Below are 22,197 nucleotides of genomic sequence, written 5' to 3'. Positions count from 1 at the left end.
TGAAACATGTTGATAATTGCTGAAACTTGTTGGGTACTCATTTTATTATCTCTATTTTGTTTGGAAGGGTTATTTATAATGCATCATTTACACCTAAATTTTTGTCCTAATATAGCAGTCATCCTAAGCAATGAAAAACATCATGTATTTTTCATGTTTTTAGTTTCTCACAATATTCATAGGAATTCTCCTTCTGATTCAATTCCATTCTCCTTAACATTATAAGGACATAACTGCATGAGAGAAGCTGCCAGACTATGCAGTTGCTTAAGAGTACGACTTACCCTGAGCTTGTAGAAGTTTAAGGGTAGCTTCGGCTCTGGCTCTGGCTTCTCTCTGGGATTTAGTTAAAAGCTTCCCCTCTTTTTTTAAACGTTCTTTCTTTCTTTTTTCTTTTTGTTTTTTCCTTTCTCTTTTTTCTTGTTCCAATCGCTCCTGTGAAAGAGTACATGCCAGATAAAAACTGTATTCGCTAAAAGAACTGTAAAATTTAAAGTGAGTAACTTAATCTTCAAAGAAAGTTCTTTAGATAAATGCAAAGTACTACTGGGAGATTCCAAATGAAAATGTTGTACACTGTTATTAATTAACATCAGAGGAGCTTATGTCAATAATACATTAGCAACCTTTGTCTCTACACAAGTAATTAAAGGTAGGATTTTTTTTCTATCTCTTCATAACATTATTTATATCAGAACAGTAGTATAACTGAATTGCTACTCAACTAGCAATCTTAGAAACTAGAGATACTGTATAGAGATTTTAAGTAAACATAACATTAGATTGCAACTTCATGAAAAATATACCTCTTCTTTTCGCTTTGCTTCTAGTTCTTCCAGTCGTTTTATGCGTTCCTCCTCTTCCCTCTTCTGTCTTTCTTCTTCTTCTTTAAGCTTAGCCAGAGCTTCTTGCATAGCCTTAACAGTTGCTTTGCTAGGTCCTTTTTTCTTCTCTTCTCTTTTTCTTCCTTTTTCTGCCTTCTTTTCTTCTTATCTTTTTCTTTTTGTCTCCTTCATTGTCATCTACCAAAAGAACAAAGTGTTATTTAAAAACAAAAGTTCTTCCTATGGAGATAATGAACAAACCCTAGCCAGAGTTCAAGCACAATAATGGGCCAAGACTGATGCCATCGGTGGGCTAGGTCCTGTGTGATCAAAACATCCTGAGCACCTGAATATTTAGAACAGCTCAGTATAACCCATAGTTGGAATGCTGATGCACCTACAATGCTTGTCTTGGTCTGAGCTGTCCTAATAAATATGAGAAGATAGAAGGATTCTGACAGCAGTAGGAGGGCAATATTGTACCTTAGGTCTCTCTTCTACCATGGTATCTGGGCAGAGTGGCTGGCACATGTAAGATGCTTGTTGAAAGTTCTAAAGAATAGAATGAACTAAATTGCATTTAAGTTCTTTAGCTCGTTTCACTTTTACAAAATGGAGATAAAGATAATGATGTCTACACTTTAAGGGGATATCAGAAGAATAAAATACAAAAAAATACATAATCATACTCCCAAGAAATCTAATGAATTAAAAAAGTTCTGAAGCTACTTTCATGGTGTTTCTCCTTGAAGAAATCCAAGTAAGAAAAATTTCAGTGGTTTAAAATTTTTCCACTGTTTTCTAATCTAAATAAAAACTACTTTAAGTTTTAAGAATAAAGTCCTTCTGTGTAAATCATGTGATCTTTAGCTATTTTTTCCTCTAGGTGAGGGGAGGAAATTAACAAGAATGTTTTTCCCAACTGGTTAGAGTATAAAAATGTGACTCGTTAGTGCTTGCTTGATGTTAACAAATTTTAGTATTTAATTTTACTTTTCTATTTCATAGAACACACTGCTTTTACAGAAGGAAAGGATTTAAAGTATCTGACACTGAGTTTTCAGAAGAATAAAGTTTTTGTTAGCAATTTAAACAGTCTATTAACAGCAAAAAATAGATTTTACAATGAAATTCTATAAAATCACCCATTTGTGTAAATAAACCATCTGAAAGACATTTTATGCTATACATGTAAATGCATGACAATGAAAAATCAAGCAAAAAAGTACTTAGCTTTTTTGTTTTTGAGGTGCTGGGAACTGAACCCAGGACCTCTGCACTCTAGGCAAGTGTTCTATTACTGAGCTACTCTTGCAGTCCAACCTATTCCCCCTTAAATACATGGTATTGCTATGTTTCCCAGGATGGCCTTGAATACCTAGGTTCAAGTGATCCTCCTGCCTCAGTCTCCTAAGTAGTTACACTTTTAACTGTAGTAGCACCCAGCTCCTTAGATGTAATTTTTGAAAGGCTTCTGGTATTTAAGTTCCTTTATAATCAAAGACAAGTAACAAAATGACACTAGGGCATACTGATCAAAACTTGAACTAGGTACAAATCAAAACATCTCGTGCTTCCCTCTACAGTCCACATTACCAACCTTCGACAGCTATGGCAGTCTCTCCTTTCTCCTCAGAGATGGGGGTAGCTCCAGTGTCAAGAGACACTTGGATTTTCCAGTGTCCTCTTCAGATTTCTTTTGAAATTCTCTTTGTTTACTCTGATCCTTTTTACCTGTTTCTAACTCTTCTTTTTCTTTCAGCTTCCTCAGTTTTGCTTTCTCTTCATCTCGCTTTTTTCTCTCACGCTCTTTCTTCTCTGCCTTCTTTTGGGCCACTGTCTTAATCTTGAAGGAGGAGTCGTCATCTTCATTTCCGCTCTCTACGTTAGGACCTGGCTTATTTTTTTGATTTTTTTTCTGTCCTTTTCTAGACTGCAAAAATTCATCTGATTCATCGCCACTTTCACCAGAAGAATTTACTTTGGAACGCTCTTTAATTCTTTTACCATTATCCTCATCCTCCTCTGATCCATCCCATTTTTTATTTGATTTTTGAGCTTTCCCTTTAGCTTTTTTAGAGAGTTTGTTAAAATCATCATCATCATCACTACCAGAGTTCATTTCCACTTTTGGTTTTGCAGTCCTTTTTGATTTTGAATCTTTATCCTCTGATTCTTCACTATCATTATCATCAAAAGTTTGTTTTTTGCCCTTCTGTCCTTTCTTTTTTTTATCTTGTTTTGAGGCAGATTCTTCTTCATTGTTTTCTGTTGGCTAAAAATTTTCCATTGTTAGAAACATTAACAAAATCATTTTCATTTTTTAAAAGTAACTGAGACCCCTCAGAATCATACATTTCACTAAGAACACATTTCTTAAAACTTTCAGAAATAATTTCAAAAATAAGGTTTCTTGTTTTTTGTTTTCAACAAAACAAAAAAGCTCAACAGAACACCAGACGCTTGTGCAGGGCCTATGACATCTTACTCCACACATGTTTCAAAACCTCAGTGCTCTGAAATAAGCACTCTTCACCAGCTTGCATCTACTAAGTGGCCCAGAAAGCCTAAGGGAAAAACTTAAAGAAAATTATATATCAATTTCCCATTATTTTGAGGCTGAAATGAATTCAAAGGATGAAAAAGAAACTTCAGAAAACTGAAGGTGGAGATGGAAGATGTCATCACATCTCCAAAAACCTACCAATTTTTATTAGTAAGAACATTCCACAAATATCTTTTGATTGACAAGTAAAACATTTTTGTATCCATGGAAGGTTTTCAAATACACTCTTCTTTCCTAAAAATCGTTTTCTCCCTTTGGTATCAGATTTTATAAACCTTTAAGCTAATGTGTCTATGTTTGTAAGTTTCCAAATGCAGCTCCCGAAACCAGCACTGGAAGCACCAACACAACAGGAAACACGAATGAGTAGCAACAACACTCACCTTCACAGCAGCGGTGTCTCTGTCAGCTTTGATGCCTTGAGCTTCCAAAGACAATTCTTCCAGTTCTTTCAGAATATCATCTTCACTAGAAAGGAATACAACACATTTGGAAGCATTCAAATAGTTTATAACGTGAATCCAGTACCAAAATCAATAAAAATCAAATGTATTCAAATATACTCACTCAAAGTCCTGCTTCTTTTTCTCTTTTTTCTTTTTCCCTTTTGACTTTTGAGGTTCCTGCTCTTTGGCAGCACCAGCTCCTTCTATTTCTGCAGCCAAGGCATCGAGATCAATGTCATCCTTGGCACTTGAATGAAACAAAGAAGACCTAAATATCACTCAAGAGCAAATAATCTATCACAGTCACTTACAAAGAAATTTTTATTAGTTTGGACCTTTTTCATACATTGGCAGCAAAATGAGGAAAACATTCAACAAGTTCTTTTTCATGACAACATGAATTACATGTACTTATCAGCCTCCTTGCATCTGCTTCAATAAAGTGGCTGGGTTACATGGAATGTAGAAAGGGTTATAAGGAAGAGCACACCTGTAATCCCAGTGACTCAGGAGGCTAAGGGAGGAGTATTGCAAGTTTGAGGCCAGCCTTGGCAACTTAGCAAACCCTGTGTCAAAATAAAATATAAACCAGGCACTGTGGCTCATGCCTGTAATTCCAGTGGCTCAGGAGGCTGAGGCAGGAGAATCCAAAGTTCAAAGCCAGCCTAAGCAACCTAGCGAAGTCCTAAGCAACTCTGTGAGACTCTATCTCTAAATAAATATAAAAACGGGCTGGGATGTAGCTTAGTGGTAAAGCACCCCTGGTTCAGTACCTGGTACCAAAATAGTAATAATAAAATAAAAAATAAAAAGGGCTGGGGGTACATAGTACTACATAGTGGCAGCGTGTTCCCTGGATTCAATTCCCAGAACCACACACACACACAAAAAAAAACCAAATAATAAAAAACTTCTATAGATATTAAAGTTGTGTGCGTCTAAATGTTTTAATTTATAAAACAGAAAACTTTAAGGATACCATAGGTACTATTCTTTGACTATCACTAACACCTAAATGCCTGAACTTTGTGCATTTTTACTTAGGATAGCAAAAACTACAGAGCTGGAAGAAACTTTAGAGATCATCTGGTCTATTATCTCATTTTACCAATGGAAAAACTAAAATGCTCAAAAATGTAATGCCTTGAGAAAAATGTGACACTTTTAAATCTACACAGAATTAGCAATGGTTCACTTAATATAACACAACCCCCAAAGTCCAGATCCAAACCTGTTCTCCACCTTTCACATTCCTGGTTTCATTTCTGGCTCCATTCCATAATACCCTCACCTACCAATATTACTTGGAGTATCCAAACTGCGTTTCAGTTAAAACCTAAAGAAAATCAAGGAAGTGAGACTGAGATATACAAGTAGAAAAGGTAGAAAAATCCTAATGAATGACACAATAAGAAACCAAAGAACTCATGAGACATATGAATGTCTTGTATAAAGATGCTTTATTTTGATAAAGAGAATTTTCTAAAGAGAAATACATATCTTCTAACTATATAAGATTACATAACATGACATGGAAGAGAAAAGATTCCACTCAAGGAGCTCAGTAGGGAAGGCAGACAGTAAGGTAGTAGTAAGCTAGGAATTGTAAAATGCTAAGCGCTATGAAATAAAGGAATTTGATACTTTTATAAATAACCCCAAATAAATATGTTCCCCATAAATTATCCTATAATTTAAACAGTTTGACACTGAACTGCTGCACTGGTGAGCACATCCTATATCACCAAATCCAGAATGGGAAAGTCAGAGGTTTCTTAATGAAGAAGCCTGACATATGCAAAGAAAAGAGAACAAGCAAAGGGGATGCACATACAGGTACACAAAGTATAAAAACCTAAAACAACAAAGAGCATCGTGCCTCCCAAGGGCTTCCAAAGGAGTCTCTGAACCACCTGACAAGTTTTTATGTGTTGTGTATTTCTTGACACTCTACTCCCAAGAAGTAAGACAACAGAAACAATATTTAGCAATATTTCCAGGTAATTCTGAGCCAGATTTGAACACTGTCATACTTTTTTAGGTAGATGAATTAACTAGGGAACAAAGAATTTGTCCAGAATCATAAAAAACAGACATGTGATATGAACCCATAAAGAATGATTCCCATCCACAGAAAGGCTAGATGAATGCAGGAAGCAGGGAAATCAGCTTCTGTAGTAACTGTAATGAAAACAATAAGTACCAGACTTGCCACAAGTGGCAGCGAAGAAGGAGGTTAGAGTCAGTGAGCTCAATATCAAGAGGATCAAATCATAGGACTAAACTCTTAGGACTAAATGCATACAGAATGGAGTAAGGATAAATAAAGGCATCAGGTCACAGGGACCTAAGTCCAGCCCAGTATCTCCCAGGAGTATCTCAAAGGAATCTCTGTCAGTTGTTTCCTACTCTAGGCAGGTTCTGAGAACTGGATGATGGGAAGGTTGGAGACTGACACCTCACTTCCAAAAATTTGCCAGCCCTCACTCAAAATGATGTTCATCCCAACAAAATAACTTCAAGTACCTCCTTTTGTGGGCTATATTTCTGGAATATTCAACAACAAACTTCTCTAGAGTAACAGAATACAGGGTTACACTTGTATGCTCCTAAGTTTGAAAGGGTTCTTCTAGCTAATAAAAAATTAACAGTTTTTGAGTGTTTACCATCTATCAGGCATTATGCTGACCAACTGTTAGACATACAAAGTCACTTAATACTTCTTAACAATTGAGATTTAGCTTAAAATGATAGACTTATTTGCAAAAGGTCACAAAGTTATAAAGTAGCATACCAGGAACTCCCTTCCTAGAAAATGGGAAATAATCTAATTTCTGAATTATTTGCTCAAAAATTCAGTTACAAAACTTCACAAATATATGTACTCTTAAATCTAATAACTCCTGAAGTATTCTTTCAGGGTGCACTGAACCACCTACGGTTCACATGACAAAGCAAAAGACTTAAGTCAACTGAAGAAAGATGATGGAACACTTATTACCCAATACTAAGACATATGATAAAGCTATTAACAAGACAGTGTGGTAAGAGAAAACACAAATGGCCAATGGTATGAAACAGCCCAAAAACAGACCCACACAAATGCTATCTGATCTGTGACAAAGAGAAAATTAAATAGAGAAAGGATAGTCTTTTTGTCATATGGTACTTGTACAGCTGGTCATTTATGTGCCAAAAACCACCACCAACATGAACAACAAAAACCCCACAAAATTTGTCTGTTAATCTTGCATTTGGCTATGAGATTTAAATAAAACACAAAAGCAAAAATCATGAAAGAAAAAGGATAACTTATGCTCATTAAAATTAAAATGTCTGCTCTAAGAAGGATACTGGTAAGAAATGAAAAGACAAACCACAGACTGAGAAAACACATGCAAAATACTATGCTTACACATACTAAGACTTGTAAATACTAAAATTTGTATTCAAAATATACAAAAGAACTCTTAGAATTCAACAAGGAGAACCCAATTAAAATGTGGGTAAAAGATCTGAATAATTACCTTGCCAGAATGATACATATATGACAAAAGAAAAAAAGAAATTGAAAAAAAAGTTCAATATCATTTGTCATCAGGGAAGTGCAAATTAAATCAAGGAACCAGCACTACATACCTACGGGAATGGCTAAAATCCAAGAAACTGAAAAATACCAATTGCCGGTAAGAATGCAAAAGAAACTGATTATAGGACACAGACAAGATAAGCTTGAAATATTTTGCAATGCCAGAAAATAAGTAACTAATTAAACAAAACCAAGAAAAGTTACACACACACACACACACACACAACACCACACACAATGTTGGGTATAAAACAAAGGGACATATAAACCAACTGAAAAGAGCTTCGAGACAAAGAAAGCAATAAATTAATTAATTTGTTAGTTAATTAACTGGAGCAGTTAATTAAATAATGTAATATTAAATTATAAGTCAAAAATAATATCCACCATTACAAAATAATATCCATAAGTCCATAATGATAATGACTGAATAAACTAGGAAAAATAAAGTAAACAGAATTCCCCTCTTAAAGAGGTACAACATAATTTCACACTCTTAAATTCTGAACTACGCACAGTGACTTCCTACCAGAGTATAATACGGAAAGAAAAGTGAAATTTTAGTGTAGAAATCTGATAAACACCACTTCAGCCAAATTATCAATATCAAAAATATGTTGAAATCTGAGAAACTATCACATGCAAGATGAGTTTAAGAAGAAATGACTACTAAATGTAATGTGATACCTTATATGGAATTCTTGAATAGATATAGGACAGTAGGTTGAGAACTACAGAAATCTATACAAAGTATTAGTTTCAGTTAATATAGTAGTTTTCCTTAGTTGTAACAAGTATACCAGGCTAATATGTTAATAGTACAGGAAAATGGAGATGGGATATAGGGAACTAAGTACTACTGTCACAACTTTTCTATAATTCTAAAAATCAGTACTTTTTAAAAAGAGAAGAGGGGGAATTCATCATTTATATTCAGTCCTAAGAAAATGAATAATCAAGTTTAACAAAATATGTACAGGGCTTGTAAAAAACCCAAAGAGATTAAAATAAATGAAATTTCACACCATGTTCATGGACTAGACAACAACACAGTAAAGATAACAATTCCCCCAAAATGACATACAAGTTTAGTAACAATTCCCATAAAAATCCCAGCAAGATATTTAGGATGTAACTAATACAGACAAGATTACTCTAAAATTTATACAGAAAGGCAAAGAACTAAAAATAGATAATAAACAATTGGGGGTGGGTGAAATGAGAGGTATTACTTTACCAGATTTCAAGACTTAATAACTACAATAACAAACTGTGGTACTTACTGACACAGGATAGATACAGATCAATAGAAGAGAGAAACCAAAATTAGCACCAGAGAAGTATGGCAAACTGATATTTTATACGTACAAAATACAAAAGTAATTTAATGTAAGAAGATTAGCCTTTCCAACAAGCATGCTGGTGCAAACTGGACCTTTCCTACATTTAAAGAAATTTTAAAAAAGGGGCCTCAAGCTCACTCCTCATACAAGAGTGAAATTTTAAGTGAAAAGCATAAAACATAAACTTTTAGGAAAAAAACAAATTGTTTGGGATCTAGAAACAGGCCGAAGAGTTAAGACTTGAAGTTAAAAGCACAATTAAAAAACTGATCCCCATCAAAATTAAAAACTGTTGCTGTTGCAAAGACCTTATGAAGGGAATAGAAAAACAAGCTTCAGAGAAGAAGAAAGTATTTGCAAACTACGTCTCGGAAAAAATGTATTTTAAAAACCTTCAAAACTTCACAGTTATAATCCAAACAACCTAATAGAAAATGGACAAAAAGCAAGAAAAGGTATTCCACGGAGGAGGATATACAGATGCTCAGTTGGTAGAGTGCTTGCCTCGCATGCACAAGGCCCTGGGTTCAATCACCACCACCACAAAAAAAAAACCACAATGAGATAACACTACACAATCAGAATGTCAGCCTTCCAAATAAGAGGTAATATATATAGGAACTGGATCACTCATATGTTACTGGTAGAAATGTAAAATGGAATAACCACTTTGGAAAATAGTCCATCCATTTTTAATAAAACCAAAAATGTACTAAATACACAACTCTTGCACATTTATCCCTAAGTAACAAAATTTATGTTTACAGAGCTCTCGTAGAAAAACTTTAGTGTCAATTTAATATACAACAGTCAAAGAAAAAAAAAAAACAGAACACAACCCTGGTGTCCCATAATATAGCAAATGGTAAAATAAGCTGTGGTTCATTCCCATTCCATGGATTATTATTCAGAAATAAAATATATGTATAAACTATGGATATATGCAAGAACTTGGCTGGAAATCAAAAGAATTAGGCTGAGCAGGAAAACCCCAAAAGATTAGATATATACAGAATTCCGTTTATATGACATTTTTGCAAGTACAAAATTTTACAAGTGTAGAACAGACTTGTGGTTACCATTGGTTAAAGAAAGGCATGGGAAGGATATGCAGCAGGGAGATGGGTGTGTAACCAATGAACGATATAACAGATCCCTGCAGTGTTGTTCTGCAGCTTGACTATGGCAATACAAATCTATGCATGTGAAGATAATGTACAGAATACACAGACACACACACACGAGCATAAATGAAACACACATGAGACATATCAATGTCTGGGTTATAATATTAAAGTACAGTTTTCAAGATGTTACCATTGGGGAAAACTGCATTATTTCTTACAATTGCATGCAACTCCCAATGATTTCCAAATAAGAGGTAATTAAAACAAAAAAAAAAGACACTGCTAACAAAATGAAAAGGCATGCTGTAGACCAACAGAAAATATGTGCAATAAATGTACGTTATGAAGGATTTGTTTTTAATATACAAAGAACTCCTAGAAGCCAATATCAAAAAGTGGCACATATAAACACTAAACCAATGAGATGTAAGAAAGGCAAATAAACACATAAGATGGTTAGTGCAACTAATAAGAAAATGTAAATTGAAACCACAATTCGATGTTACTATGCAGACACAAGAATGACTAAAATTAAGGACTGATAATACCATGTGCTGAGAGAGGATGTGGAACAACTGGAACTCTCACACATCCCCGGAGGTAATGTGAAACTAGCAGAGTCACTCTGGAAGACACCAGAGTTAAACATACACTTACGATGTGGCCCAGCAATCCCACTCCTAGGTATTTACCTAAAAGAAATAAAAACATGCCCACACACAGACTTGTACTCAAATGATCACTTCATTCATAACCACAAAAAGATGGAAACAATGCAAATATTTACCTACCAGATAATTTATAAGTATTATATATCTGCACAATGGAATACTACACAGTGATAAAAAGAAAGAACTAATTCTACCTGCATTAAAATAGGTGAATCTGAAAGGCATCATACTAAGCCCAACTCAGGCAATAAAGACTGCATACTCTATCGTTTACTTATATGAATTTCTAGAAAAAACAAAACTAGCAAAGGATCACTTATAAAGAAAGAGTCATGAGAGAACATTTGGGGTAATGAAAATAGTCTATTTGACACAAATGGGTAAAAGGTACACACTGTACATGTTTAATTCATTGCATACTTAGAAGTTTGTGAATTTTGTCAATTATACTTCAAAAAATGTTAAATTTGAATTTCCAATAGTACTATAAAAACAGTTAAGAAACAAATGCAGAAAGGATTTGAGTTTACTAAAATCAGTTAAGGTTAAAATTATGTAGGTCTAATATAAATAATTTTTGTAAGTTATGGAAATAATAAATCTCTAAACTTTTCTAGTAATATAATATACCAGGTCGTTAAAAAATGTTACTACAAAGGGAACTTTTTGGAAGCAAGCTATCTATTAATAGTGTGCAGGCATATATTCAATTTTGGTGTTTGGCTTTTGGAAGAATTAAATAAAAGTTAAATGTAAAAATAATGGGATGGTGTGTAGTTAGTTCATTGGTAAAATGCTTTTCACAATATTTGAGGTCCCTGGGTTCAATCCCCAACACCAAAAAAGTAAAACTATAATAACAATAATTTTGACAACAATATAGCATAAAGTCTTAAAGATACATTACAAAAAATGTTCACTGCAAGGAAGAAAAAAGAAAATTAGCCTCATGTATAAGTCATGGAATTCCAAATAGAAAATTTCATTAAATGACGGGCATTTTTCTACTGAAAACCATCTAATGAATGTGAATTTAGACATGAAACATAAGAAATTCAACTTCTTTCCAAATTATTATTTCATAATTCAAAACCCCTAAGATTTCTAAGACTCTCTACTAAGACTCTTTTGTGTCTCTTAACCAGCAGGAGAGATTTTAAACCCTGGCTCAAATGTCTACAACACTGAGAATTGAGGGTCTCCATCTCCTCTGCTTTAATATGGGGACTCTGTGATTGCTTGATCAACAGCGTATGTCAGGAATGATGTTCCAGTTTCTGGGCCTATGCCTTAAACCAGCAACTCTCCTGTCTCTTGGGATGCTCACTGCCAACCTAATAAGGATGTCCAGGACACCTGGAGAGGTCAAATACAGGCTCCAGCAGAGGGTACCAATGACCAGCCATTAACCAAATGAGTGAAGTGAAGAAGGGAGTGAGGAAACTCTTAAGATGTTCTCATAACAACCACCATCTGAGCAACCACAAGCGACACAAAGCAAAACCTACCTAAGCTCAGTCAACATCCAAAGCCATGAAAAGAATGATTTTATTGTTTTAAGCCATTAAGATTGGGATGACTTGTTATGACACAATAATAAGTGGAACATTCCCATATTTCTTCCTTTTCCCAAACATACCAGGGCCTGTGGAAATGAAAGAACATATTGGTAGAAAGTGGTAAAATTCAAGCTACATCACTCTTTCCTTTCTCCCCACCTCCAAGTTGACAAATTGTCCAGTTTCTCAGTGCCAAGGAAGAAAAGACCATGTAAAACCCTGTTGATTCTCATTTTCCCTTTATATTGATTTGTTATTCCATCCTACCAAGAATTTTCACTCCCCACTTTTTCAATGAAGTTGTCCCAAGTGCTATAATCCAGTAATAAAAGGAGAACTAGCTATATCTCCAAAATGAGCCTTCCCAATTCACAAATTCTTTATGAAGTGTTGATTCCTTTAAAAGCAATATGAGCTGTCTTTAAATAAAATGTAAAAAGGGCTAGGAATGTGGCTCAGTGGTTAAGTGCTCCTGGGTTCAATCCCTGGTACAAAAAAAGAAGAAAAGAAAATGAGGCCATACTACTATTACAATACAACACAATGCAAAGGATCTACTGAATCAAAATGTCCATTTTACAAGATCTCCGGTGAAGCCAAAGTTGGAGTTGCAACTGAATTAGATTCAATATAGCAATGTCATTCTTCACATTAATGTAGCAAATTTGAACATCATAAAATTTTATATTTGTTACTAACTAAGAATAGAATATTTGAGCCAGGAGGCATACAGGTGTAGTCACAGCTACTTAGAAGGGTGAAGAGGAAGGATCACCTGTGCCCTAAGTTCTAGATGAGTTTGGGCAAACCCATCTCAAAAAAAAAAAAAAAAAAAAAAAAAAAAAAAAAAAATTGGACTTAAGAGTTTCATAAGATATAATCTATACCTAGTATGTGTTTATATATATAGATAGATTATAAAAAAATAAAGGTAATACAGATAAAAATTTAGGCCAACATTCTAATAAATACTTGAAGGATACAACTTATATCCTGAAATAAGTAATCATAAGGTAAGCACTAACTTAAAGTGAACTCATAATCTCTGTATTCCACAGAAGTGAATCTGGTCCTTGATCACTGTTAAAAGGATGGGTTTGGGCTGGGGTTGTGGCTCAGTGGTCGAGCACTTGCCTGGCATGTGTGAGGCATTGGGTTCGATTCTTAGCACCAAATATAAATAAGTAAAATAAAGGTCCATTGACAACTAAAAAATTATTTTTTTTTAAAAAAAAAGGATGAGTTCAATCTAATGCCTAGCATAACCAAATAAATATTAATTAAGATTTTGATATAAACAACTACTCTCAGGAGAGGGTATTTTTGAATAGCCAACTTGCTGAACACCATCATTAGAAATGGTCTAGTTGTACAGAATTACTGGCAATATAGTAGCAACTGAAGATCTTAAGATATTCTTTACTGAAAACTCCTTGCTACTTAAGAGACCTAGAAACACAAATTCATACTCCTGTTTCTTCCAACCTAACATGCTGTCCCTGATACCAAATTAATTAAAAAGGAATCTTAAAATAACTTTAAGTGGCATATTTGAAATTGAGTATGGTACTCGCATACTTAACCCAAAGTCTACATCATCTGTGCATACACCTATTTACTACACTAAAATGTGAGGTCCCTTGTTTCTAGCATGGTTGCAAGACCTGCGAAAAGGAAAGCAGGCTCCACATCTGGCAGCAAAGGTGGCACGAAGCCCCTGGAACAGACTAAGAAGCAGACCAAGGAGATGGATAACAGACAAGGCTTTCCAGCAGAAAAAGGTGGTAGGGGGAGATGGTTGAGAAACTAAAAAGCAATGGTTGCTGCTGGGAAGTGAACACTAACCACAGATGGAATTAAGAAATCTGACAAAAAGTAAACGATTCTTTATGCCTGATAAGGGTGACCCTCGATTCCATTCCTACTGAATTCCCTGCTGTAACATTTTTTGCCACCTATTGCCAGAATGAAGTGTCTTCTAAGAGTCTCATTTTGTTTAAAAAAAAAAAAAGTCTTTTGCGAACAAAGCACTTTTTAAATGAGCAACTTACCTCTCTCCCTTCTATAACTAGCAACCAGCAAGTTATGTTATGAATTCTTAAAAGACACTATTAAATTAAAAAAAAAAAAAGCCCTATTCTGGAACGGTGATCACAACTTTAATACACTAGGCAAGGTTTACCAGGGTCAACACAGCAGTTTAATAAAAATCATGTCTCCTCTTATAATGACTACCGTACTTTTGAACATGGTAAAATTTCCAAATTGTTTTCTTGAGCAATAAATTTAAGTACCAGTATAAAATCCCACTGAGTTTTCCTCAGTACAAGACATTTCCTCTACTGACAACACGGCCAAGGATTCCGGCATATCTGGATTTTGAAACAAATGGAAATGCACCACTTTAAAAAAAATGTAGTTATTTAAGGCATAAATGTTTCCTTTACATGATTAATAACTTCCTGAAATATTTACAAATGTCTGAGGTTATACCAAAATAATGGAAAGAAAAAGGGAGGAAGTCGAATACAGATTAAACAAGGTCACTGATGAATTGATGTTTGAAACTGGGTGATAGACTCACATTCATTAGATTCCTGTATGTGCTTGAAAAAAATTTTAAATTTTGACTTGTACAAACAAACAAAAAAAACCAACTTTGATCTGAATCAAGTACCTGCTACTTTTGACCCAATTTCTAGAGCCTGAGAAGGTAGTGACTTCCCAACATTTCATTTCTTTAAGATGTTTGTTGGCTGTTAAGAATTCTATAAATGAGGAAATCACTTTACATAATTATTTTGACACAAAAGCAAATTAAAGTTCTAAGAGAATAATAGAACATCCACTAAGTACATACCTATTTTTTCCAGGCTTACTACAGACAAGTAATGACTTCTGGGAAGGCAACATCCATCCTTAACTTAAAAGTCACTGATCTGGAGTGGAGAATTATAAAATGCAACTAAAATACTATACAATAGCCCTAATGTCCTCTTATTAACTTACATATTACTTAAATACTGGCTTCTCATAAGCAAAACAAACAAAAAAAGAAATAGCATGTATAAATTTTAACCCATTGTAAGACAAGAAAAAGGCAAGAAAAAGAAAGTGGGGCAGAAATAAACAAAAACAGGATGTCAGAACAAGTGCAAATACAGTCATGTGTTTTGCTTAAGGATGGAGCCATGTTCTGAGAAAGGTGTCATTCAGCAATTTGGTCAATTTTAACATCATACAGTTACTCACACAAACCTGAATGATATAGTCTACTATGCACACAGGCTATATGGTATTGCTAATTGATCCTAGGGCCACAAACAAACAATACAAAATTTAAATCAAGCACAAGAGGGGTTGGAGCTCAGTGGTAAAGTCCTTGCCTAGCATTCCAAGAGTCCTGGGTTCCACCCCCAGCACCACAAAATAAAACAAGCAAGCACAAGAGAAAATGATGCAATCAAGTAATGATGTGAACACAGGGTATATTAAGCTGCTGCCAGCATAACACAGCATATTGTTTTATGGCAACTTTATTTTGGGGATTAAAAGTATAGTACAGTAAATACATAAACCAATAAGTCATTTATTATCACTATGCTTTATTATACACTACATATAATTATATGTGCTATGCTTTTACACAACTGGAGCCCAGGTGCATTTACATGAGCATCACCACAAATGTGGAAGTAACACATTACACATGATGTTATGAAGATTACAATACCATGAGATGATAGCGATTTTTTGGCTCCCTTATAACCTTACGGACCAGCATGGTCTATGTGGGACATGACTGCCATGGTTAATCATAAGCAATATAAGTGACTAAACTCTCTTAAGATACAAACTGCCAAAATATATTTTTAAAAATCCAACTTTATCCAAAAATTCAAAACATAGACCTAGACCAACTATATAAAGGTTAAAATTAAAAAAAAAAAAAAAAAAAAGCAATCCTCAAAAAAACAGCATTCAACCAAATCCCACCAACCATGACCAAAGATCTATCCCAGAACTGCAGAGTTGATTCAAAAAAGAAGAATCAAAGGAACAAACAGGATAAAAGACAATCATCAATAGATAAAAGAAATAGCATTTGAATAAATCCAACATTCTTTGATGGTAAAAACACACAACAAATTAGGAACAGAAAGGAAACTACTCAAAACCTGATAAAGGGCATTTATAGAAACCATGACTAAATCTTAATGTTGAAAAGCTGAAAGTTTTCTCTCATCCCCCAAATTAGGAAAAGAAAATATCACTCTCACATCTATTCAACACTGCATGCAGGTTCCAGCCAGTGCATGAGGCAAGAAGAACAGAAAAAGGAATCCAGTTTGGAAAGAGGAGATATGAACTTGACAGATCCTACATAGAAAATCCTAAGGCATCCGCAAACACAAAAAATCCTCAGGGCCAATAATTGAGTTCAGAAAGACTGCAGAATAGAAGCGCAATACAGAAAAATCAATTGTTTGTATGCTCTAGAAATTAAGAAAAAAACTATAACAGCAACAAAAATAAACACTAAAAAATAATCTTTAAAAAGAACCACAAGTACTGTATTCTGAAAACTTTAAGGAAGGAAGGACACTTAAGACCTAAATAAGTAGAAAGACATCTCACATTCACAGTTTGTAAAGCTATTGGCAATAGTCCTCCCCCAAACTGACCTACAAACAATACAATCCAAATCAAAATCTCTGAATTATTTTCCCCAGAAATTGAGAAGCTGATCCTAAAATCTTTATGGAAATGTGAGAGCAATTGAATGGCCAAAACAATGTTAAAAAAGAACAACAAAGTTGGAGAACTCACTCTTTCCATTTTCAAAATTAACGATACTCTACAAGATAGTGTAGTATTGCCTAAAGAATAGATGGATCAATGGAATAGAACTGAGAGTTTGGAAATAAACTCCAAAACATATGATCTAGAGGAAAAAAATAGTTTTTAAACAGTACTAGGACAACCAGAAATCCACATGTGAAGTTGGACTCCTAACACAATATTAAAAAATTTAACGCAAAATGGTTCAAAGACCTACACTTAAGAGCTAAAACCACAAAACTCTTAGAAGAAAGCAGATTTGTAAATCATGACCTTGGTTTTGATAAATTTTCTTAACTCTAAAACTGAAACCACAAGCAACCAAAAAATATTTTCTGAACTTCACCAAAATTAGAAAATTTTGTGCTACAAAGGGTACCACCAAGGGAATGAAAAGACTAAGGGCTGGGGTTGTGGTTCAGTAGAGGTGCGCTCACCTAGCATGTGTGAGGCAATGGGTTTGATCCTCCACGTCACATAAAAATAATAAATAAATGTCCATCTACAACTAAAGTATATTGAAAAAAAGAAAAGACAACCCACAAAATGGGAGTAAATATTTGCAAATCACATATCTGATAAGGGATAGGTATGTATCTAGAATCTGTAAAAACCTTTTACTTCTCAGTAAGATAAATCGTTGAATTTTTTTATTTTAATTTATTTTTATTGTAAACAAATGGGATACATGTTGTTTCTTTTTGTACGTGGAGTAACAGCATACCATTTGCATAATCATATTTACATAGGGTAATGATGTTTGATTCATTCTGTTATTTTTTCCTCCCCCCCACTCCTCCCACCCCTCTTTTCCCTCTATAGAGTCCCTCCTTCCTCCATTCTTGCCCCCTCCCACCCCCAGTATGTGTCATCATCCGCTTATCAGTGAGATCATTCGTCCTTTGCTTTTTTGAGATTGGCTTATCTCACTTAGCATGATATTCTCCAATTTCATCCATTTGCCTGCAAAGGCCATAATTTTATTATTCTTTATAGCTGAGTAATATTCCATTGTGTGTGTATATATATATATATATACACACAATTGAAGGACATCTAGGTTGGTTCCACAGTCTGGCTATTGTGAATTGAGCAGCTATGAACATTGTTGTGGCTGTATCTCTGTAGTATGCTGATTTTAAGTCCTCTGGGTACAGGCCAAGAAGTGGGATAGCAGGGTCAAATGGTGGGTCCATTCCAAGTTTTCTAAGGAATCACCACACTGCTTTCCAGAGTGGCTGCACTAATTTGCAGCCCCACCAGCAATGTATGAGTGTACCTTTTCCCCACATCCTCTCCAACACCTATTGTTGCTTGTATTCTTGATAATCACCATTCTAATTGGGGTGAGATGGAATCTTAGTGTAGTTTTGATTTGCATTTCTCTTATTACTAAAGATGGTGAACATTTTTTCATATGTTTGTTGACTGCTTGTAGATCTTCTTCTGTGAAGCGTCTATTCATATCCTTAGCCCATTTGTTGACTGGGTTATTTGTATTCTTGGTGTAGAGTTTTTTGAGTTCTTTATTTATTCTGGAAATTAGTGCTCTATCTGAAGCATGAGTGGCAAAGATATTCTCCCACTCTGTAGGCTCTCTCTTCGCACTGCTGATAATTTCCTTTGCTGAGAGAAAGCTACTTAGTTTGAATCTATCCCAGTTATTGATTCTTGCTTTTATTTCTTGTGCTATGAGAGTCCTGTTAAGGAAGTCTGATCCTAAGCCAACAAGTCGAAGATTTGGACCTACTTTTTTTTCTATAAGATGCAGGGTCTCTGGTCTGATTTCAAGGTCCTTGATCCATTGTGAGTTGATTTTTGTGCAGGGTGAAAGATAGGGGTTTAGTTTCATTCTGTTGCATATGGATTTCCAGTTTTCCCAGCACCATTTGTTGAAGAGGCTATCTTTTCTCCATTGCGTATTTTTGGCACCTGTGTCTAGTATGAGAAAATTGTATTTATTTGGGTTTGTGTCCGTGTCCTCTATTCTGTACCATTGATCTACCTGTCTATTTTGGTGCCAATACCATGTTGTTTTTGTTACTATTGCTTTGTAGTATAGTTGAAGGTCTGGTATTGCAATACCCCCTGCTTCATTCTTCCTGCTAAGGATTGCTTTAGCTATTCTGGGTTTCTTATTCTTCCAGATGAATTTCATGATTGCTTGCTCTATTTCTGTAAGGTACATCATAGGGATTTTAATTGGAATTGCATTGAATCTGTGTAGCACTTTTGGAAGTATGGCCACTTTGACAATATTAATTCTGCCTTTCCAAGAACATGGGAGATCTTTCCATCTTCTAAGGTCTTCTTCAATTTCTTTCCTCAATGTTTTGAAGTTTTCATTGTAGAGATCTTTTACCTCTTTGGTTAGATTGATTCCCAAGTATTTTATTTTTTTTGAGGCTATTGCAAATGGAGTTGTCCTCATTTCCCTTTCAGATGTTTCATCACTTGCGTATAAAAATGCTTTATATTTATGTGTGTTGATTTATAGCGTGCTATTTTGCTGAATTCATTGATGAGGTCTAGAAGTTTTCTGGAGGAGTTTTTTGGATCCTCTAAATACAGAATCATGTCATCAGCAAATAGTGACAGCTTAAGTTCCTCTTTCCTATTTGTATTCCTTTAATTTCTTTAGTCTGCCTAATTGCTCTGGCTAGAGTTTCGAGGACAATGCTGAATAGAAGTGGTGAAAGAGGACATCCCTGTCTTGTTCCCGTTTTTAAAGGGAATGCCTTCAGTTTTCCTCCATTAAGAATGATGTTGGCCATGAGCTTAGCATAAATAGCCTTTACAATGTTCAGGTATGTTCCTACTATCCCTATTTTTCCTAGTGTTTTGAGCATGAAGGGGTGTTGTATTTTGTCGAACGCTTTTTCTGCATCAATTGAAATAACCATATGATTCTTATCCTTAAGTCTATTGACATGATGGATTACGTTGATTGATTTATGGATGTTAAACCATCCTTGCATTCCAGGGATGAACCCCACTTGATCGTGGTGCATGATTTTCTTAATATGTTTTTGGATATGGTTTGCCAATATTTTGTTAAGGATCTTTGCATCTATATTTATCAAGGATATTGGTCTAAATTTTCTTTCCTTGATGTGTCTTTTCCTGGTTTGGGTATGAGGGTGATATTAGCTTCATAGAATGAGTTTGGTAGGGTACCCTCCTTGTCTATTTCCTGGAATACTTTGAGAAATATTGGAATGAGTTCTTCTTTGAAGGTCTTGTAGAACTCGGTTGAGAATCCATCTGGTCCTGGGCTTTTCTTGGATGGTAGGTTTTTAATGGCTTCTTCTATTTCATTGCTGGATATTGATCTGTTTAAATTGTGTACATCCTCCTGGTTCAGTTTGGGAGGAGCATATGTCTCTAGAAATTTGTCAATGTCTTCGGTAGTTTCTATTTTGTTGGAATACAGATTTTCAAAGTAGCTTCTCATTATGTTATGTATCTCAGTGGTGTCTGTCGTTATATTTCCTTTTTCATCATAAATTTTAGTAATTTGAGTTTTCTCTCACCTTCTCTTTGTTAGTGTGGCTAAGGGTTTGTCTATTTTGTTTACTTTTTCAAAGAACCAACTTTTTGTTTTGTCAATTTTTTGAATTGTTTCTTGTTTTGATTTCATTGATTTCAACTCTGATTTAAATTATTTCCTGTCTTCTACTACTTTTGCTGTCATTCTTTTCTTCTTTTTCTAGGGCTTTGAGCTGTAATGTTAGATCACTTAGTTGTTGACTTTTCATTCTTTTCTGGAATGCGCTCCATGCAATGAATTTTCCTCTTAGTACCACTTTCATAGTGTCCCAGAGATTTTTGATATGTTGTATCGTCATTCTCATTGACCTCTAAGAATTTTTTTTATCTCTTCCCTGATGTTTTCTGTTATCCATGTTTCATTCAATAGCATATTATTTAGTCTCCAGGTGTTGGAGTAATTTCTGTTTTTTTATTTTGTCATTGATTTCTACTCTCAGTCCATTATGATCTGATAGAACACAAGGCAGTATCTCTATTTTTTTGCATTTCCTAAGGGCTGCTTTGTGGCATAACATATGGTCTATTTTCGAGAAGCTTCCATGTGCTGCTGAGAAGAAAGTGAATCCGCTCGTTGATGGAATATTCTATATATGTCTATTAAGTCTAGGTTATTGATTGTGTTATTGAGTTCTATGGTTTCTTTGGTTGGTTTTTGTTTGGAAGATCTATCTAGTGGTGACAGCAGTGCATTAACGTCACCCAGAATTATTGTGTTGTGGTCTATGTGACTCCTGAAATTGAGAAGGATTTGTTTGATGTACAGGGATGCACCATTGTTTGGGGCATAAATATTTACTATCATTATGTCTTCCTGATTTACGGTTCCCTTAAGCAGTATGAAATGTCCTTCTTTATCCCTTCTGACTAACTTTGGTCTGATGTTCACTTTATCTGATATAAGGATGGAAACCCCTGCTTTTTTACTGAGTACATGTGCGTGGTAGGTTTTTTCCCATCCTTTCACCTTCAGTCTGTGGATGTCTTTTTCTATGAGATAAGTCTCTTGCAGGCAGCATATTGTTGAGCTTTTCTTTTTAATCCTTTCTGCCAGTCTATGTCTTTTGATTGATGAGTTTAGGCCATTAATGTTCAGGGTTATTATTGAGATATGATTTGTATTCCCAGTCATTTGGCTTATTTTTGGTTTTTAAGTTGGCTTGGTTTCTCCTTTGAGTGGTTTTTCTCTAAGGTAGTTCCTTCCTTTGCTGACCTACATTGTTGTTTTTCATTTCCTCCTCATGGAATATTTTGTTGAGAACATTCTGTAGCGCAGGCTTTCTATTTGTAAATTCTTTTAACTTTTGTTTGTCACGGAAGTATTTTATTTCATCTTCAAATCTGAAGGTTAGTTTTGCTGGGTATAGGATTCTTGGTTGGCAACCATGTTCTTTCAGAGCTTGAAATATGTTGTTCCAGGCCCTTCTAGCTTTTAGAGTCTGAGTTGAGAAGTCAGCTGCTATCCGTATTGGTCTCCCCCTATATGTAATCTGATGCTTTTCTCTCACGGTCTTCAAAATCCTATCTTTATTTTGAACGTTAGGCATTTTCATTATAATGTGCCTTGGTGTGGATATGTTGTGATTTTGTGCATTTGTTGTTCTGTAAGCCTCTTGTATTTGATTTTCCATTTCATTCTTCAGGTTTGGGAAATTTTCTGATATTATTTCATTGGATAGGT

The 22,197-nt window shown here is 34.8% G+C and overlaps 1 protein-coding gene across 1 annotated transcript in view; it reads right to left on the bottom strand.

The window, feature by feature from the left end:
• Eif5b (eukaryotic translation initiation factor 5B) overlaps positions 1–22,197 on the bottom strand; it is a 74,954-nt gene that overhangs the window by 39,710 nt on the left and 13,047 nt on the right. The window contains 7 exon segments of the mRNA XM_047523423.1: positions 285–435; positions 807–984; positions 986–1,022; positions 2,425–2,502; positions 2,505–3,099; positions 3,774–3,858; positions 3,958–4,083. Of these exon segments, the coding sequence (XP_047379379.1) occupies positions 285–435; positions 807–984; positions 986–1,022; positions 2,425–2,502; positions 2,505–3,099; positions 3,774–3,858; positions 3,958–4,083 (1,250 nt within the window).

The sequence above is a fragment of the Sciurus carolinensis genome, chromosome 13 (genome assembly GCF_902686445.1).
Source record: "Sciurus carolinensis chromosome 13, mSciCar1.2, whole genome shotgun sequence".
Lineage (NCBI taxonomy): Eukaryota > Metazoa > Chordata > Mammalia > Rodentia > Sciuridae > Sciurus > Sciurus carolinensis.
This window is presented reverse-complemented; position numbering and strand designations above follow the sequence as displayed.